This window comes from Vigna radiata, chromosome 1, assembly GCF_000741045.1.
Source record: "Vigna radiata var. radiata cultivar VC1973A chromosome 1, Vradiata_ver6, whole genome shotgun sequence".
In the NCBI taxonomy this organism is placed as follows: domain Eukaryota; kingdom Viridiplantae; phylum Streptophyta; class Magnoliopsida; order Fabales; family Fabaceae; genus Vigna; species Vigna radiata.
Genome location: NC_028351.1, coordinates 19,587,174 through 19,608,198, shown reverse-complemented (window position 1 = coordinate 19,608,198; position 21,025 = coordinate 19,587,174). Strand labels below are relative to the sequence as shown.

At 33.8% G+C, this 21,025-nt stretch overlaps 2 protein-coding genes across 2 annotated transcripts; one reads left to right on the top strand and one right to left on the bottom strand.

Moving 5' to 3' along the window:
* Positions 1-12,358: 12,358 nt before the first annotated feature.
* On the top strand, positions 12,359-16,048 carry LOC106758856 (laccase-14-like). Its single transcript, XM_014641856.2, has 7 exons — positions 12,359-12,515; positions 12,827-12,975; positions 13,426-13,667; positions 13,763-13,888; positions 14,466-15,063; positions 15,182-15,534; positions 15,638-16,048. The coding sequence occupies exons 1-7, from the start codon at positions 12,420-12,422 to the stop codon at positions 15,769-15,771; spliced, it is 1,698 nt and encodes a 565-aa protein (XP_014497342.1). The 5' UTR covers positions 12,359-12,419; the 3' UTR covers positions 15,772-16,048.
* Positions 16,049-16,166: 118 nt separating this feature from the next.
* Positions 16,167-18,249, bottom strand: LOC106770222 (UDP-glycosyltransferase 74G1). Its single transcript, XM_014656061.2, has 2 exons — positions 17,527-18,249; positions 16,167-17,138 (listed from the first exon to the last, which is right to left on the bottom strand). The coding sequence occupies exons 1-2, from the start codon at positions 18,172-18,174 to the stop codon at positions 16,404-16,406; spliced, it is 1,383 nt and encodes a 460-aa protein (XP_014511547.1). The 5' UTR covers positions 18,175-18,249; the 3' UTR covers positions 16,167-16,403.
* Between the last annotated feature and the right edge of the window lie 2,776 nt (positions 18,250-21,025).

The window sequence follows — 21,025 nt, the reverse complement described above, 5'->3', positions numbered from 1 at the left end:
TTCTTGAGTCAACGACCTGTATCTTTAACTCCATTCTTTACTTTCTCAAATTAGCTACAAAACAATGCAAAACAAGCGTAAAATCGCTAAAAACAGCTTTTGACTCTCTCCAGACTCATTTATTGAGTTTTGCTTGATTCTAGGCTCATTCCAAGTAGTAAAGAGTGTAATTTGGTCCAAATTGACATATGAAAATAATTGTTTTTCAACCTTCATCACATCACATGTTAGAATTGATTGATATCTTATCTGTGATAAAATTCTGTGTTTTGATGATTATATACTCTGGTTATCTGTACTGCATTATGCATATGATATTGTTTAAAAATTTATGCATGATGACAAGGGGAGTATTACATTCTGAATAATGTTTTCTTCACATGCCTAAATTTTAGGGGTAGTTATCTTTTACATGTGAATAAATGTGATAGGGGGAGCATCAATGCATGTTATATCATGGCTTATTTTTACTGATGCATCTTTGTTTGTTTTAACAGCACATTATATCATGAGCATTCCTTTTTTGTTAATGCACAAAGGGGGAGAAGGATTATGAAAGCTTATGAAAGGGGGAGAATGTCTTCTGTTTCATATATGCTTGATATTATGTTGTTTGGTTGAGTTACATTCAGTGTGTTTGATAACTGTTTGATATCATTTGTTTACTGTGTTTTGTATCTGATTGTACAAACATGGTTGGTTATTAATCATGGTTGTGCATCATAAAAAAAGGGGGAGATTGTTGAGATTGTTGACAACACAATATCTATATCACTCTGGTTTTTTATGATGACAAAACATTGTTAATAACACATATGTTGTTGTTGTGTTACATGTTCGTATGCTTATGATTTGATATATTGTTGAAGATGTTTATGTGTTTTACTGCTTTTTGAATGCATACTTATTGAGCTTGTACATGTTACATCATATCTGGTTGCAGTACACATGTTTTAAAGGATAAAAACCACATGCACTCTTGTGAACTTAAAAGTTGTGTGACAAAGCTGCAGTAAAGTTGACTCTAGTACTAATTGATTCGACTATACTAAAGTCGACTACATTAGTAGCATATTTGACTAAGGGAGCGTCTGATTAACAGAATTCTATAAATAGATGTAATCTAAAATTATTCAGAGACTTTTGGACATTTGATGGACTAACATTTTCAGATTCTATTTCAAATTGTTTCTTACAGATTATAGAGCTCCAAGAATTATCCAAGAAGACAGTGGTGATCTTTCTTGAAGGAGATTCAAAGGGATACTGATTGCGCACTCATTGCTTGATCATCTGCAGATTGGGGTGTTTTCTAGTTGATCAAGATTCTTGTTGGCATCCATTAGTGATTTCTGTTGTCACCTGTTGTGATTACAGGGGATAGACTCGTGTACTCTGGTTCACTTTGAGGATTGTTCAAAGTGGTTGGCAGATTGCGGGAGAGGGGACATCTTGCTACAAGTCTTGTTGTGTGTTGTTTGCCTATATTTTGGTTAGAGGGTTAGAGATGTGTTTTATATTTTTGACGTGGAGGTCTTCTATAAAAGCCTTGTTGTAAAAACCTTGACCATTATAGTGCATTTGCTTTCGGGTACAGGAAGGACACCAGATGTAGGCATTGAGGCCGAACCAGTATAAAAACCAGTGTTTGATTTTCTCTATCCCTGCACTTTTAATTACAGTCGACTTTATTATCTGCGTAGTCAACTATGCTTTTCCACTGCACAAAAATTTTCATTACATGCAATTCAAGAAAGATTGTAAAGTTTCATACTTTGATTTAAAGATTGTGAAAAGACTCTAATTTTGAAAACGCACCAATTCACCCCCCCCCCCTCTTGGTGTAAAAAGAAGCCTACCTGTTTTCCAACAATCATAAGGATGGAAGACCTCAAGCCGCTCAGGGGGAAGTCTGAAAAAGGACTATCAGTCAACTACTCAACAGGTCTATTCCCTTGTCGCTCGGACCACCTACGTTCAACTTTGTCACGTACCAATACCTTTTCACTATAAAAATAGATTATAAAATATTGACGTGTTTACTTTATTTTATTTAAAAGCATATTTTTTGGAGTGAAAATCTCTTGCATAAGAAAAAGTTTCAAAGAGAGCTCTTAGCATTTTCTGTTCAGTCTAGGGAACAGATCTAAAGAGAACTCCTAGAGTTCGCCGCTCGATACAGAGAGCATTGAAGACTTAAAGCACATTGAAGATAGACTCCCTAAATACAACGTGAGCGACCTCTTTCAAAGCTCATAATAATCCCTGCACACCTCTTTCAACTAAAAGAGCTGTTTGGGCTTGGGGGGCTTATGTATTATATGAAGTATATATAGATCGAAGTTAATTGTCATTTATGGACAATTATCAGGTATTAATAAGTCAGATTGTCTTACTGTTTACAAATATATTGTATTGATTATTAATTATTGGGTTTGATTACCCAAAAATATATTGTACTAATTTTTAATCAATGGACCTGGCTGTCACAAACCCTATAAATATATAATTGATGTCCAGGTAAAGATATCTTTTCTATCATAATAAAATAGTTACCTCTTTATGAAACATATATGACTTGAGCGTTGAAGTGTCTTCTGCAAATCAACAATCCATCGGGATGGATTGCGTTCTTAAAGAAGATTGAACCATAAAAAAAGAACAAAACAAGAAATGACGACTGACTCTTGAACAAATTCAACCGAAACAGAATTAGTTTCCTTACCTATTTTCGAAATATTTTCTTGATTTGAAAATATAGCTCGGCCAAAGAGCCTAGTCCGACCTAGTGGTTTCCAATAGTTTGGTTCCGTGGAGTTTGGGAGGAAACATTGTAGTGAAAATAATATTTTAAGTAAATCCCTTCACTAACTCATGACCACTTTATCACATATATACTATTCTTTTATTTACCCTACCATTTTTATAATGTTTAAATTTATTCTTCACGTTTTAACCCATAAAAATATTACTAATAATAATAATACTAAAATTGTTATTTATTATTTATCTCATATAAATATTTTTCATTGTAAACCTGAATATAAAAGCGAACTTTTAGTAAATTATTTGTATTTATAATCAAACAATAAAATATAACTTGATGAGACTGCTCTTCACCTAATCCATTATAACAAATTTTAATATTTTAATAATAGTTATAATATTTTAACAAGTATCAAATATAATTTTAAGATAAAATCATCATGCATTCCTTTCCAAATGTGCTGGTGTTTCGTTGTTAAGCTTTTCCTGATAAATACGTCAAATTAAGTAGGAAAAAAACATAACTTCATATTTACTCAACCAAATGACCAAATTGGTTTTATTAAAAGTAGTAAAAAAAAGTTCAATGAAGGTGTTAAGAGCATTTAAAATTAGTGCATCAGTTATAGAAATTCAGATTCAATAATATTACTATACCGATATGTAGTATATTTTCCAAACATACTTACATATTATAAAGCTAGACTTAGAAAAAACCATATGAATTTCAAAAAATATATATTGTTACCATTTAAAATAATTTTCACTTTTGAAAGTTAGATTCTTGACAGGTGCAAACCACTTTGATAGAAACATTACCATAAATTGAATATAATTAGTTAAATGACCTAAAATTGGTTTTATTAAAGGTAGTGAAAAAAATTCAATGAAGGTGTTAAAAGCATTTAAATTTAGTGAATACCGATATGTAATATACTCACGTTTCAGTCTTATTCTTATTATTTTTAACAAATTTTATATTTCTTTCATTTTCTAATATATACATTTTGATTGCTTCCAAAATATCTTGTCTGTCACCAAAATATGTTTCAACTTTGCATTTAAAATCAAGCATAGTTTTAAATAGGATTGGGCAAAAATAACTTATATGTACTGTACTATAGTTAACTGTACAATATTATACTAAAAAAAACTGATTCACTTTTACTAAAAGTAATCAGCATACTATTTTATGTTTCAGTTTTTAAGAACTGAACTTGTAACCGTTTCAGTTTTTAAATGACTATATAATGAAACATCATAAAATATAGTAATATAGCAAAAATAATTAATATTATAGAAATATCAAATGAAAAAAAAAATTAACAAACATTTATTAAGAGTGACGTTTTTAGTATCATCTTTTATTATAAATTAAGTAGATAAAAAGATAAAATAATAGATTAATAAAATAATTTTATGAGGCAATAAAATAAATATAAATAAAAAATTATTTTAAAATAAAATAAATAAGAAAAATAACAATAATTTCCATACACATATAATAATAAAAGAAATATAAATAAAATAGAAAATAATAATATCAAATAATTAGAAAATTAATTTGTAAGACACTTATGAATAAAATAAAATAAATATTAAAATAAATTTCAATTAAAAAGAACATGTATTGTTATACTATTCAGTTTAAAATCTAGTACAATTCAGTTTAAAATTAGTATAATTCAGTTTAAAATTAGTATAGTGAGTAGTTCAGTTCAATTTATATTGTAGTTTAGTACAATTTAAAATTAGTATAGTTAGTAGTTCAGTTCAGTTTATATTGTAGTTTAGTACAATTTAGTATAGTTCAGTTGAGTCCAGTTTGATAAAACAAAAAACAGTTCAGTTCAGTTTGTCTGAACTGTTTTATAGTTCAGTTCAGTTTAGACAAATTAGTTTTTAGTTCAGTACATATTTTAGTAGTACAGTGTAGTTCGGTTCTATTTGCCCACCCCTAGTTTTAGGCATACTAAACGTAACAAATTTTCCATAAGCCTCTTCCCTATTACTTTCTTCATCATTATGCCCTTAAGTAATTAATTCTTCATATTCTCATTCATCATTCAACAAACCGCTATCACTTATAGCATCATCATCCAAATCCAACTCAAACATATCACTCCAAGATGACCTTTCATTTTCATGTGAAAAAAATTCAACTTCAACATGTTCAACGTGCATATTACCATAGCAATCCCTTTCTCTTAAGTCACACTCAACATTTATGTCCACTAACCCCTTCATTCTATTGACTTCACCATTACCATCATCATTCAATGTACTCCGACCACCTACAATAACTTCCTTCTCTACAAATGTTGTAGGTTCATATTCATGAACTTGTTTCTTTATGTCACCCAAGTCACCTAACTTTTGTGTTATACCATCATCTCTATGTGTTTGACTACCACCTACACCCTCATTATCACCTATTTCTCTTGTGTCACCCATGTCTTGTATTAAACCACCATCTCCCTTTGTTTCCCTACCACATAAACCCTCACAATCAACTATTTGTCTCCTCACCATACACCCTCACCATCATCTTTTTCTCTCATTTAACCTAACTCTTGAGTTACACCACCATCTCCATATGTTTTAGTGCCACATTGTTAAGAGTTCGGCAAGTGTACCAAATCATATCAAGTAATAATAAACGGTAAGTCTATCGTTTCCCTAGAGACTCATAGGCCTGAACTTTCATGTGATTTCTTGATTATTTAAGACTTGAATAACGAAAATTAGGGTTTTATAATTCAGAAACGAAAATTAAATATGCATGCAAAGGTTTTGATCAATTGACCAAACGATGACACAGGTGAATGATATATGAATGAATTATGTTGTTGGGGTTTATGATTTCATCCTATCCACTCTCACATATCTAAGAATTCAACTTTTTCATTAATGTCAATGCCACTTTCTAATTTATCCTAATCCCAATATCTTGGTGAAAGAGACTACTCCTAATTATTAGTTTACAATGTCTTGTCTCCCTAGGAATTGATCATGCATTACATAATTCGCATAGAAGCTTAAGGCAATCGGTCCTTCTATCCCTATGTCTAGGTAATATTGCTACCAAAAGAATTCTCTCATGTCTAGACCTACCCACACGTGTCCATATAGATAGAATTAATGATTATGCTATTGAATCATGTCTTAAACAAAGCATGCAAATATAATGGAGGATAAACCCTAACAACTAATGAATAAAAGCTTATGAATAAAGCAACAATTCAACATATGAGAGTTTCAAAAGATTACATCATGTCCCCAACAAAAATGGAGGTTTAGTTCACCATAATCATGGTGAAACTAGATGAAAATAATGGAAAGAATGAAAAGATAAACCCTAGATTTCATAGATTGGAGATCGCGCATCCAAAATCCGCCTTTGAGGGGTGAAGAGAGTGTTTATGGGCCTCTTTCTGTCAAACGATACCCCTTTTGGTTCGTCTGGATCTATATATAGCACAGAAAAATAACAGAATTTTGGCCCAGGCCCAATAGTACATCGTCCATCGGTGGCTTCACCGCCCGGCGTGGCTTCACCGCCCGGCGGTGGGTGCATGACTTAAGTTCACCCCTCAGCGTTGTCGCTTGAGCATTGGACAGAGAGTTCTTCTCGAAAGTACACCGCTCAACGGTGGTTTCACCGCCCGGCGATGGCTGCGACTCTTTTTTTCTTCACTTTTCCACCTTCTCTTAAGTTCAACTCTTTTCTACTTTAACCTCCATCATTTAATTTCAGATAAATCTTGATAAAACAAGAGAAAATCAATCATAAAAACACGAAAACCAACTTTGACTCTCTTATTCTTTAACTTAAGCAAATTGCATATTCTAAGTCATAAAGGTTGTGTTTAGTGCCACATTTAAGTATGAAAAAAACGGTTTCTGGACCGTTATCATACATATACCCTCACCATCATCTATTTCTGTTGTGTTACCCTTAACTTCTGTTTGACTACCATCTTTCCTCGTATTTACCATCATGTACACCCTCACCACTCTCATGCAACACTAGTGCAACTTCTTCACATGTTTCATCACCAACATATTCAATCATTTGTATGACATGAGGTTCAGACACAATGTGCACCACAAATAAATGAACCTCACCATTTAACGTAGCTAAGTTCACCATATGCATGACTCTAGTGTCATCACACATAGGTTCCAGCCTATCATCTAACCCAAAACCACATCCTCTAGAGTACCACAAATCTTTGAATCCATCATACCCAAGCCCTTTCACTACACTTACTACAACAAGGTAACTCCATAGGTTTAGGTCAAATCTTAACGTATCAATTTCCCCTTCATACTTTAGGCTCCCTTCGTTCATGAACTCCCCCCCCTGCGTGGTGGATAACTACCTCAATATCGTACTCCATCACAGACAACATATTAAACAAAATTCTACACCTATAAATGACCATATAACGACAAAAAACAACATATATTAAAATCAATATGCAATGAAAATGACACAACAGAAAAACTTTTAAAATGGGGGACAAGGGGGACCACACCGCAAAAAGCATAGAAAGCAATGACAACATTGTGGGACAACCCACTTTCAAAAAAATAAAGGCCAAATCACTACAAAAAGCACCCAACAATAAATTGAAACCCCAAATACTACATATAATAACCTTGGACTGAATTCCCCTCCGACCACCAGATCACTACAAAAAGCACCAACAATAAATTGAAACCCCAAATACTACATATACTAACCTTGGACTCAATTCTCCTCCAACCACTTCACGATACAGGTCGAACCACTTCGCGTTCCACCTCCAACCTCGCGATTCCAATGAACAATGCTGGATTTGAACCACCAATGCCCTAATTGCACTAAATCCCTCTCAAATCTCGAACACTTTATGAATCTTAAATTCGTTGCGTCCCCAATCTCGAACCCTCTCCAATCTTGTTTCCAATTTGGTTTTCAAGAACCCTAATTTCGTGATTCCTAAATTCAATTTTCAGAAACCTATTTCTTGAATTTTTTAATATTACATATTCCATGTACCTTGCCTTGCATCTGCCACATCAATTAATGAATCCAGGTTACAACAACAACTCAGTTTAATTTTAATTCGTTAACTTAATTGAACGACAGTGTCTCAATTGCACTGATTTTTCACATTTATGGACCCAATTGAGACAAAAAATAAGAAAGGAACTTATTTGAAAAAGCTCAATGTAAATAAAGACTTTCAGAATAATTAAACCTATTATAAAACTAGACTTAGAAAAAAATCATATGAATTTCAGAAAATAGATTTTGTTACCCTTTAAATAATTTTCTTTTTGAAAGTTAGATTCTTAATTCCTGTAAACCTGCAAACCACTTTGATAGAAACATTACCATAAAATGAATATAATTAGTTACATGAAAGGTGGAAAAAGCAGTTTGGTAGAAACATTACCATTATATATAATGAGTTAAATGATATATTTAGTTTTCTTAAAAGTGCATTCAATGAACTAGAAAGTGGAAAAATTTTGGATTGAATTGATGATGAAGATAATTAGTGATGTTAAAATGGGTTCGAACCCACGAGCTAATCCGGTTTACCACAAGTTCAGGCCAGGAAATTTTTTTATAAGGACCAATTTTCAACTTGACTCACCTAGGTTGAATCCGTGGTGAGTCAGGTTGGCTCACTAACCCACTTAGTTTAATTTAATTATTTATTATTTTATATTTCAATATTATTAGTTAACATTTTTTTTATTGTATTGGAAAAGGGAATAAAGAAAAAGATGTTTCAAGATAGCAAAATATTATAAATTTATCCAAGACTCTAATCATATAAATGGATAAGTGACATAAAAATTATAAATATTATAAACTTATTTATCCACCTTTTGGGTTTGCTTTTGAATTACATTTGAATTGTATGTTAATTTTTTTTTTTATTTTGAATTATCTTTAGAGTTTAACATCATTTTAGAGTGAAATTATTTGAATTTGAATTAGTACCTAGTCTTTAGATTCCTGCAACACCCTACTAATAAAATAGATAAGGTTAGGATATAGGTTCTCCTACACCAATGTAGTGTCGATGGCCTCGTCTAAAACTACCAAGTACAGTTGCAGCTCTTTGCTCTCAATCGACATCACTAGTGGGCTTGCCAGGATTATTTTAATTTCAGCAAAAGCAATCTCGCACTGTTCATCTCATTTTACGGTGGAATCCTTGTTCATCTTCTTCAGCACGGGCTAAATCCTCTCAACCAGTCTCGGGATGAGACGTGAGAGTGAGGTCAGATGGCCCATCAACTGCTGCACCTCCTTCAGGGTTGAGGGCTCCTCATCTTCAAAACTATCGCTCACTTGTAGAGGTTTACCTTGAATTCCCGTGCAGTCAACATGAATCCCAGGAATTTTCCCGCTCCTAAGTTAAACATGCACTTGGCTGGATTGAGCCTCATGTTATACTTCCTACCTTGGCCAAAGCATTCCCTCAAGTCCTTCACATGATCCTCAACTGATTTTGATTGCACCATCATATCATCAAGATACACATCTATTCACCATCTAATCTAGTGACGAAAAATCTTGTCCATTAGCTTCTAGTAGGTTTCTTGTGCATTCTTCAAGCCGAATGACATAACCTTGTAACAAAAGTTACCCACTCGGTGATGAAAGTTGTTTTCTCCTTATTTGGAGGATACATTGGTATTTGATTATATCCTGAGTGTGCATCCAAAAAACTCTTGTCCCAACGCTTCGTTCACCAACACATCTATATTAGGGAACGAATAGCCATCCTTAGGACAAACCTTGTTCAGATCTATATAGTCCACGAACATTCGCCACTAGCTGCTCGTCTTATTCATCATCGCGATGTTGACCAACCAGGTGGTATATGTGACCTCTTAAAAATCTTGTCTCCCACAACTTCTTGATCTTCACTTCTATTGCCTTCCCCTTTTCCTCACCCAATCTATGCTTGTTTTGGGTGACCGGGTGAGCCTCCGTAAAAAGGGTCAACTTGTGGGACATTACAATAGGGTAGGTCCATGGAATATCCTCTGAGGTCCACACAAAGAGGTCCTTATTCCTTCTCAACACCTTGATCAAAGACCATTCAACATCATCACTAAGTCCATTGGCCAAGGTGGTTGTTTGATTTTCCTCCTGACCTAGAACAAACAACTTATCCTTGCCTTGGGGCTTCATCCTGTCCTCCATATTGGTGCGTGAGTCCAGGTCTGCCATGGCTACCTCTAACCGTCTGACCTTTCTGGAAGGGACGTATGACTACATCTTTAGGTCAACCGCATAATACTCCTGCGTAGTCTTTGTATCTGCATGAAAGATACTGATGGTTCCATACTCCGATGAAAACTTCATCGTTAAATGGGGTGGAAAAGATCGCCCAAATGCATTGAGTCATGGATGCCCAATCAGTACATTGTAGGACATGTTCGCTTCCACTAGTAAGTATCTGACCCTCAGCTCCAAGTTATCTCCTCCATCCCCAGTTAGGTCCTTAGCTCAACATACACCTTGGTGTCCACCTGTTCTCCAACGAAACCAACTATTTTCTCATTGTATAGGACAATGAGGTCTTCCAAGAGGTTCATCCTCTGGAAGAATTTCCAATATAGGTTGTTGATCAAGCTTCCCTGGTTAATGAGCACCTTGCTCATTCGAAACTGTGCTATCTATGGTATGATCACCACATGATCATCTTGATCATGGTTAGGGCTTGAAAGTCTTCATCTTTAAACCAAATTTGCATTCTTTATTTTCTTCATGTTAGTTGTGTTGTCTTTCACCTTAATTAAACTCTCTAACGCTTTGGATGACTTGTTCTTTGTTTTACCCAACTTTTCAATAACTTCGACTAACTCGTTTTTTACTTTAGGTGATTTCTCAACAATCTTGAATGACCTTTTAGCAACATTAGCCGACTTCTTCATCTCATCCGAAATTTTACTCATCAGAGTTTTTGCTAACTTAGTATCCGAGCTTCTCATTCCTTGTTTTTCTCAACATTTTCATCTTCATTTCTCCTATTTTAATCTGGTTTAAGAACACTAGATGACTCCTCCTCCTTGTTAACAATTCATGGATTTGCACTCATTTGCATAGTGGTCATGCTTGCTATACTTAAAACACTTCACTCTTGACCGATCTCCTTGACCTTTCCCTTATCCTCGGTCATGCCAATTTTGCTGACTAGTTTGCTCTTCACCATCATCTTTAAAATTACCTCAACCATGTCCTCCTCGTCCTCAATATTCTCATCCTCTACCTCCAGGACCTCGACTTTGAGTATTTTGAGTTCCATTCGAGTCAAACTATGCTGGCAGTGCTTGATCATCGAGTTCCTTCGTTTTCTTTTTCTTCCTTAGTTTATGGGTCTTTAATGACCCAACTAACTCCTCCATAATGAGAGTTGACAGATCCTTTGTCTCTTCAATAGTGACCATAATACTTTCAAAATCATCCTTCACATTTCTCAAGATCTTTTCCACAACCCAGTTAGGAGGCACCTCTTCTCTGTTCCTTTTGAGGTGGTTGGCCATCTTCTACACCCGAGCTATAAATTCAGCAACTCCCTCCTTTTCATCCATTTCCATATGTCCAAATTCTCTAGAGCTTGCACTCAGACCTGTCTCATGAGGATATCTCCTTTGTATGCTACCTCCAGAATTTCCTAAGCTTCTTTTTTGCTGACTTTACATTAGTTATTTTCTCGAACCCTGATTCATCCACTCCTTGTACAGAAAGTACAAAGTTGATCAGTCTTTCACATGTGCCCTTTTTAATGAAACAATCTATGTCACAGTTTGATGTTCATCTTCCATGAATTCATTGTACATGTCCTTCATTATGTCCCATACATCTTGGGATCTAAGAAGAACATTCATCTACAGACACCAATTATCGTAATTAATCTTTTCAGACAACTATTTCACACTCATTTCGTTGATTACATTTGTCATATCTCTCACCAAAAACTCAAGCACTCACTTTTTCCCTCTTGGTTTTTGTGTCTCCTCTGTCTCTCTTTCTAATCTTGGTACTGAGAGCATAAAGTTCTGACACTACTTTTGTAGAAAAATAATTGTGACACACAAATAATTAGACTCTTCAATCCACTGTGGTTATTTTCTTTTAAGATTGGTCACCTTTAAATAAGTACAAATAGGGTCTTGGGTCAAGTACAAATAATAAAAACTAAAAACAAAATATAACGAACTCAAAATAAAAACCATCATTGTTTATGTTATAAATTTCTTTATCATTTTGTTCTTAATGATGAAGAGTGTTGGCCGGAAGGAATTTAAATACTACATACAAACGAGGAAAACCTATCCTAAGTGAAATTTTACGTGCTCACACAAGCTTCAATAATGTCTAATTGAAGATTCATTAATTTATTCCCCTACTTTAGGAAAGTTATTATGAAAACGTACATCATTTACAAATATGACTGTAAGAGCAAACTAGTACACCTAAGCAATATGTGTGTGGTTATTGTACCAATGAAGCTAAAGACCACTTAGAAACTTTAAGGTTCATGAAATTAACCTATATAACAACTTCAAATTAGTCTACATGAAAACCAAATAAGTAAGATAGCACTTATCATCTTGCAGTTGCTTCCAGTAAAATGATCATCTCACAGAATCATAGTGTCCTACTTCTTATTTTGACTTTTCTGGTTATCTCCAAGAGCCAAGGCAACGTTCATTATTATGATTTTGTTGTATGTTTCCAAATTCCATCACATAAAGTGTTATTTAGTTATTAAATTAATATCATTCTTACCTTCTAAGAAGGGGAGAATTTGTCTTATCAAATTGACATAGAATCTTTTAACTTATAAATAGTGTCTTAGTTTTCTTATGCATCACACAACATTATCATCTTCAATGTATAACAAAAATGATAACAGAAGATGTTCTCATTACTCAAATTCACACCTACTAACGTGGCTTTTGTGTTTGGTTTTTGAAGTTAAGAAAAGGGGATAAGTGATAAGGGTGTGATATTTTTCATTTGTATGGTTTGTTGCAGCTGAAGGAAAAGAATTTCACGAGATTGGGCAGCACAAAAAGCATACTGACAGTAAATGATAGTTTTCCAGGACCAACCATTCGTGTTCACGGAGATACAGCTTTTGTCACTGTCCATAATCAAGGAAGATATGGGGTCACTATTCACTGGTTAATTCTCCCATTTTGCCTCTCTTTTTATCATTTTGCTTCCTCCTTCTGTTCATGTTTGTGCATAACCCAACCACATGCATTAGTTATAGGATAAATTTTCATCGACACAGCTAAACTATATTCAGCACAAGTAATATATAGTTAAGCTCCTTGACCATGTTTTCAGGGATGCAATTCCTGATCATATATCCACAGAAAATATTTTACAAGGACATCCAAATGATTTCTACAGCGAAGGAATTAGTTTTTAACACAAACCAAGAAAAAATTTGTTCCCTCTCTTTTCTTTCCTCATATGGAGCATGAATAATGCCTTTGATTTTTTATATAATAATCAGTAACAAAACAAATGCATTATGGCTTAACTAGAGTTGTGTGAATGGAATTTGATTAATAACTACACTCCAAAAGTAGGAAAAGGTGAAAAAGTTGGAAACTTTTTTACAGGCATGGTGTGAGGCAACCAAGGGATCCTTGGTCAGATGGACCTGAGAACATAACACAGTGCCCTATTCCACCAGGAACAAGTTTCACTCAGAAGGTGGCCTTTACATTGGAAGAAGGAACTCTTTGGTGGCATGCACACAGTAGTTGGACACGTGCCACTGTCCATGGGGCCATTGTCATTTTACCAGCATATGGAATATATCCTTTTCCTGAACCTGCTGGACAACACATTCTTATCATTGGTTGGTAACTGTCTAATGTAAATTCCATTGAAATCCTGTATTTATTCAACCACACACACACAACCTCTTGATTATGCTTGTTGGTAATCTTTCAGGTGAGTGGTACAAAGGAGATGTGATGCAAATTGCAAATGTAGCCGGGGCAACTGGTGCAAGGCCCAGTGCATCAGATGCTTACACAATCAATGGCCAACCTGGTGACTTCTACAATTTCTCAAAAGGTATATTAATATCTTGAAAATCTATCATAAAAGCTTAAGCTATTAACTGTAGATACATTAATGATCTTTCAATATCCCTAATACTTTCCCTTACACAATCTAATTTTGGACTTGAAACATAGAGAATGCACAAACCCACATGGAAAAAGGTTGTTAATAACATTAGTGAGAAGAATAAGATTCTATTGTTAAAAGGGGTCCATGGTAAACAGTATCCCTGACAATTTTGATTTTTAACCAAGTCTAATGCCGCTGCATGATTCATGTAACTTCAACTAGGTAGTGAGATGAGACTTTTGTGCTCTGACAAAATTTTGACATGTTACTAACACAATGTTAATGAGAATAGATACAATAATTTTTTGAACCTATATAGATTAGTGTCCCCATGTCTTACATTTTGGGAAACTATAAGTTTCGAAGTGTTTGTATCCTTGTTAGTGTCATGTCCAGTATCAGTTTCTGTGCTATATATCTTGGAGATGCACCTGTCTTATAGATAGTAAAACTGCAAGTAATTATTGTCTTTGGTATCATGTTTCACCACTTTGTTCATCAACATTGCTTTGTTTTGCAGAGAACACCCATCGCTTTTTAGTTGATCATGGAAAGACATATCTTTTCCGCATAATAAATGCAGCAATGAACGAAGAGATGTTCTTTGGGGTTGCTAATCACAGCCTTATACTTGTAGGCATTGATGGTTCCTACACAAAGCCCTTCAACACCAGTTTCATCATGATAACCCCAGGACAAACAATGGATGTGTTGGTCTCAACAAACCAGCCAAAGGGTCTTTATTACATTGCTGCTAGTCCTTTCTCTGATGGCAATAATAGGGATGAGAATTCTCCAACAACAGCTATTCTTGAGTACAGTGAGAATTTTAAACCATCACCATCATCCATTCCCATGCCTGTGCTTCATACAGTGAATGACTCAGGAACAGTATTCAATTTTACGAGGAGCTTGAGGGGTTTGGCAAGCCAAGATCACCCTGCTAATGTGCCATTAAATGTGACAAGAAGAATTTATATGACAGTATCCTTGAATGAACTACCTTGTCAAAACCCAAATGGAACTTGTTTGGGACCTAACGGAAATAGATCAGCTTCAAGCTTAAACAATATAAGTTTTCAGATCCCACAGATTGATATTCTACAGGCATACTACTGGTATATGTTTTTATTTCATTTACAATCCCCCTATTTTATGTAAAAATTGAAGACTCAGACATGAATTGTTCTTTAATATTATAACTAAGTAACATTTGTAAATTGTATGCATTGATAGGAACATATCAGGAGTTTTCAGTGAAGACTTTCCGGATCAACCACCTTTCTTTTACAACTTCACAGGAGATACAGGAAGCAATACATTGATCCCAAGCACAGGAACAAGGGTGCTAATGTTTGACTATAATGAGGTTGTTGAACTTGTGTGGCAGGGAACCAGTGTTGTCGCTGCAGTGAGTCATGCCATGCACCTTCATGGTTTTAGCTTCTTTGTTGTGGGTGTGGGAAAAGGAAATTTCAACAACGTGACAGACCCAAAATCTTACAATTTAATTGATCCACCAGAAATTAATACCGTTTGTCTTCCTGAGAATGGATGGCTTGCAATGAGATTTGTTGCGAATAATCCTGGTAATTTTTTCTCACACGCTGCACATACTCACGGATAGTGAAATTAGCATTTAGTTTGAAACAACAATATATGAAATAATACTCAATCAATTTGCTTTTGCAGGTGTTTGGTACATGCACTGTCATCTTGAGAGGCACGCTAGTTCGGGTATGGATACTGTGCTCATAGTAAGAGATGGATATACCACGCAAACAAGTATGGTTCCACCACCTAAATACATGCCACCTTGTTCTTAATGAAAAGGATGTAAATCTCAAATCACCATTTAAAGTAAATTCAAACTTTGTAGAAATGTTTCTCTGTCAATGATGTTTTTTCTCTTTTCCATTTGCTAGCATGTCTTGTGAACAGTTATAATTGGGAAACTCTTTGTTAACCCAATTTATGGTTTGTTCTTTATTTTTAATTTATCTACTTAGTATCACATCATATATAAAACCTTACAAAACCATCACAGTCAAGTGAAGTCAACTCTAGTTACCAGATTGTAATTTTGTACTCTATTGGAATAATACATACCCAGTCCAGTGCATTTAATGATCCTTTCTTTAACACAGAGGTATTGATTTATTGATATCTTTTTATGACATGTGAGATGCTTTATGTAGACATCTTGCAAACTGTTGAATTATTGGTCCAACAAGAGACATACATTCTTATTATGATGGAGCAAATCATCTTACCAAATGACATAGAACTGCACGCCAAAATAACGGATGTTCTAAAAGACACAAATTCAGAATTCAGAAGCTAACAATTTTTACCACGAACTTAAATTTACAACCTTGTCAAGTTGATTATTCTAAGCAGAATCAGCATAGCATACTTTGGCAGTGGCACAAAACTTCTATGAGCACTTCTTTTCCGATTAATTTAATGCAGCACGGCGATGAACCAATTCATCCACAAATTCTGCAGTATTTTTATCGGAACTTCCTCCCTCATCAACACTACTCTTGGCCAGATTCTTCCACTTGATGGAATTTTTCTTTATTTCATTTCCTTTTTCAGTCTCCAATATTTCCTTTATGCAATGTGTGATAGTTTCTTTTCTAACTATATCTTTCTCATCAGCAACAGCTTTGACTCCAATTTTCCACACATCTTTAATAAGTTTTGCATTTGTGATCTGATCAGTCCACAGTGGCATTGCAATCACTGGAACTCCTAAGCTCAAAGCTTCCAATGTGGAGTTCCAACCACAGTGTGTGATAAAACACCCCAAAGCCTCATGTGTCAAGACTTGCAGTTGGGGACACCAATTGACTATTATACCTTTCTCTGCTGTGTCAAGAAACCCCTTTGGAAGCTGTTCTTGCTCAGAGTCTCTAATCACCCATATGAAATAACTTCCACTATCTCTTAAACCAGAAGCTAGTTCCTCAGCTTGCTCCACATTCGGCCCTGCGAAGCTCCCAAAAGAAACATACACAACTGACCCTTTTGGTTTATCATCAAGCCATTTGATGCAAGCTTCTGACTTTGGAACATACATTTCAATACCATAGTTCTTGTCATCTTGGAGTCTTTTGTCCAAGTACATAGATGGCAAGGTTGGTCCTATTGTCTTTAATGGCCAAATCTTGAACAGCCAGTCCACAACCTAAAATGAATTTCATTTCAAAATCTAATCATCAATAACCAACTCAAAAACTAGGATAAAATGTGTTTTAAATCTCTCAATTTTGATCAAAATTAGTCTTACTTCATATGCTTCCAAACGTAAATATTTTGGCTCTCATCATTTGGTAGAGTTTGTCTCTCTTCCAAAACTTAAAGATCTTAAGAAGAGAAACAAAATCTACCAAATATAAAGAACATAGAGACCAAAATATTGTTTTTAAAGTAGAGTCTAGAACCAACTTTTATAAAAAACTGAAAGAAACTTAAATAACATTTACCCAAATAACTACTACTGTCTATAAGTCATTTCATCAAATAAGAACAGATCAAATAAATGAACAGAATTTTCAGCTAGTGAACTCACTTACCTCTTGCTCCAGTTCATAAAATGTGTTTGCAAGAACCCAATCTGCTTTGTCGATATTGGAAACTTGGTTCACAACTACATAAAAATAACCTGGATAGGTACCATATCTGTTCAAGAATGATGGCAAGTCCTCAGCTTCAAGTTTTGGCAACCCCGGCAACAAATACCCTGTCTGTGTAAGAGGCAGTTCCAGCAATTTGTTATAAGTATGCAAGTATATGGTGTTTGTTGTGCAACTCTGAGTGAAGAAAGCAGCAGCAAGTAGCCCAAAGTTCTTTGCAACATCAAGAGCCCAAGGCATGAAACCATCATAGATTACACAATCTGGAGGGTGGCTTGATCCTGCAAGCTTCTGAAGAAGCTCAGCGAGAGTTTGTGCTCCAACCCTGCGGAAGGTTTCAAGATAAACCTCAAGGCTCTCTGCTGCTGCAAGGCCTCCTTCATCATAGCCATCTGATATGCTCTCAACTTCTATAGAAGTGAAGTTTTTTCTGCTAACGACCTTCCAGTTGGACACGACAGTTACCAGTGTGACCTTCACTCCTCTCTGAATCAAACGTTTTGAAAACTCAAGCATAGGATTTATGTGTCCTTGTGCAGGATAAGGTAGAACAAGACAGTGAGCCACATACTTTTTCCTCTCCTCCATTTCTTGCTCCGAGGTTTGTGGTTTCCTTCACCACACTATTCTGATTAAAAAAAATGCTGCAATCAATGTAATTGCAGTTCAGTGCAAACGGTCAAATACACATTAAGAGAAAAATCTAGATTGAATCTTCAACTTTCTGATATTGGAGAGTTATAAGATTGGTTTAATTAGTTTGAAAGAAAAATTAAAAAAAAAATGTGAATTCAACTTCTTTATTACAAAGTGGGTTTTAAGCATAACTCAACCTTACAAAACCAGTTTGCAATCCTCACCTTACAAGCCGGTTTTGTGGAGTTGAGTTAGGCTTAAAACCCACTTTTTAATATGGTATAAGAGTCTATCCTAACAATTTTTTATTCCACCAGTTATCGGTCCAATTTAGACCACCTAATTTCTACTATCACGCACGAGATATTTATACATCGGCATGAAGGGGATGTGTTAGTAGTCCTATATTGACTAGATAAGGCCAATTTATAATATATAAATGAGGTGCAATGTAGCCGGTTTTATGAGGTTGAGTTAGGCTTTAAACTCACTTTCTAATATTCTTTCTTTCAAATATAAAGTAATACCAGATAAAATAAAAAGTAGATATTTAAAAAAGTAGATGCAGAAAATAATACGTGTAAGACACTGCTGAATAAAAATGAAACCGTGTAGAACACATCTTACGAATATAGATGTTAATTTCAATCACTTAGAACTAAAATGAAGATAAAAAAAAAAATTAAACTTTCTTACGAAATATCTGAAAAATATATTCAAAGATCGAAAACAATAATATTAGCATAACAGTTAGTGATAATCATTTACAGATTATAGTCTAAAAGATCAACGTGATGGAAAAAATCAAATTAAACATAAAATACTAAAATTTGAAACTATATTAAACATCTAAAAAAATTAAGTCCCACGTTAAATATAATCGACGAAAATACGAATTTTCAAAATTGATATATATTTTGATGATACAACAGATAATTATTTTGATGGTATAACATATAAATAGTAAAAAAATAACATAGAATGCAAATTATAATTTACTTCTAATTTTTAAAGGCTATTTCGTTCGACCACAACTAACCACTGTGCTATTTCGTGAGATTTTTTTTTCTTCTTCGTATTAAGGTTGGAGTTTGAATACATAAAAAAAAAATCAAAATAAGTCTTTAATATAGCTTAAAAACAAATTAATCCCTAATTGTGAAATTAGTCTATACATTTTAATAATAAAATAATTTCACAAAACTTAATAATATGACGTAATTGCATAACTTTTCAACAATCAGCGATAAATTTAAATATTTCTTTCTTCCAAAGATTAAACTGATAGCTTGAACCAAATTAATTGCCCACCTTTTAAATAAAATCAAACACGAATTACTTAATCATGTATATCAATAAAAAAACGAGTTCATATAGTGATATTGAGGTTAAATTTTTATTATTGATTAAATATGTAATTTCGTAGAAAATTTAACTTAATAATTAAATAAATATTAATTCTTATGTTAGTGATCGTCTATATTATTTTTGTGATTATTGTATAGTGTTTTTATTTATGTAGTGCGCATAATCTTATTATATTTTATTTGTGATAGTTATTTTACCCACGCACCATGCTAGACAGTGAAATTTATATTAGATAAAATTACACTTAATTACACTTAGATTTTCCTAACTTATATTATGGGCAGCTCAATTAGTACCAATTTCTTGTCTAAATTACCTTAGATTTACTTCTTTTAGTAAATATAATATATTCTTTTAGTCTAAATTTAATTTAACCAATTTTAATAACATCTTTTTCTCCTGTTATTTAGGAACCTTATGCCTAGTTGTTCCCCATTATTATAGATTGAAAGTTTGTTCTCTGAAGTCTTATATGTAGAATCAAACAGTGAGTGGCTGAAAATGAACAATTTTGTGCAACCAATCGTATAATTCTTTAAACCATCTTGGTTAAGAAAATGTGTGGACGTTCTTTTAGGTAGGTGAGCTTCATTATGTCACGTGCTAATTGTAATATGAAAATGTGTATGTTTGTATTTGAAATGTGAATAAAGTTATTATTGTATGAAATATTGGATTATGACAATATGTTTTATAAATCATTTGAGAAAAATATTAGTGCAAAATAGTTAATTATTTTTGCAGGTAATTAATTATTTTGTGCTTCTGAAACTTATCTGAGCTAAAGTTGTGTAGATAATGGATTGTTTTAAGATATAATCCATTATTTTGAATGGAATAATATATTATTCTTTTTGAGATAAAGAATTATTTTAAGTAAAATAATAACTATCTTTAGTGAATTTGAATACCTTACACATATAAAATTCATTATTTTCAAACATAATTTATTATAGTGGTATGTATACATGTAGTCATGTCGTCACTTTAAATGAAATGAATTTCTAAAACATCGATGAAACTATACATTCTATCATACGACTTAGAATTAAAATATGGCCCACATTGTTCTTGGTTACGAAAGAAGCCAATTCTATCATACCACTTAGTATTAAAATATGGCCCACCATTGTTTTTGGTTACGAAAGAAGCCCAATTCATTTGTGGTCCTCCAAAGAGATAAAATATCTCTTATCTACCTTCGTTGGCAGAGTAGACACGGGGTGGGCAAATCGAACTGAACTGTACTGCACTGCTAAAAATTGAACTGAACTATAAAACAGTTCAGACAAACTGAACTGGACTGTAAAACAGTTCAGACAAACTGAACTGAACTGTTTTTTGTTTTATCAAACTGAATTGTACTGTACTGTACTGAACTGTACTAAATTACAGTACGAACTGAACTGAACTATTAACTGTATTGTAAACTGCA

Bases quoted from the DNA above. Each gene is read 5' to 3' on its own strand.
- LOC106758856 (XM_014641856.2), top strand. From the start codon at position 12,420: ATGATCATCTCACAGAATCATAGTGTCCTACTTCTTATTTTGACTTTT. The intron at 13,668-13,762 runs GTTGGTAACTGT...GTAATCTTTCAG, and splicing joins ACAACACATTCTTATCATTG to GTGAGTGGTACAAAGGAGAT. The intron at 15,535-15,637 runs GTAATTTTTTCT...TTGCTTTTGCAG, and splicing joins ATTTGTTGCGAATAATCCTG to GTGTTTGGTACATGCACTGT.
- LOC106770222 (XM_014656061.2), bottom strand. From the start codon at position 18,174: ATGGAGGAGAGGAAAAAGTATGTGGCTCACTGTCTTGTTCTACCTTAT. The intron at 17,139-17,526 runs GTAAGTGAGTTC...AATTCATTTTAG, and splicing joins TTTATGAACTGGAGCAAGAG to GTTGTGGACTGGCTGTTCAA.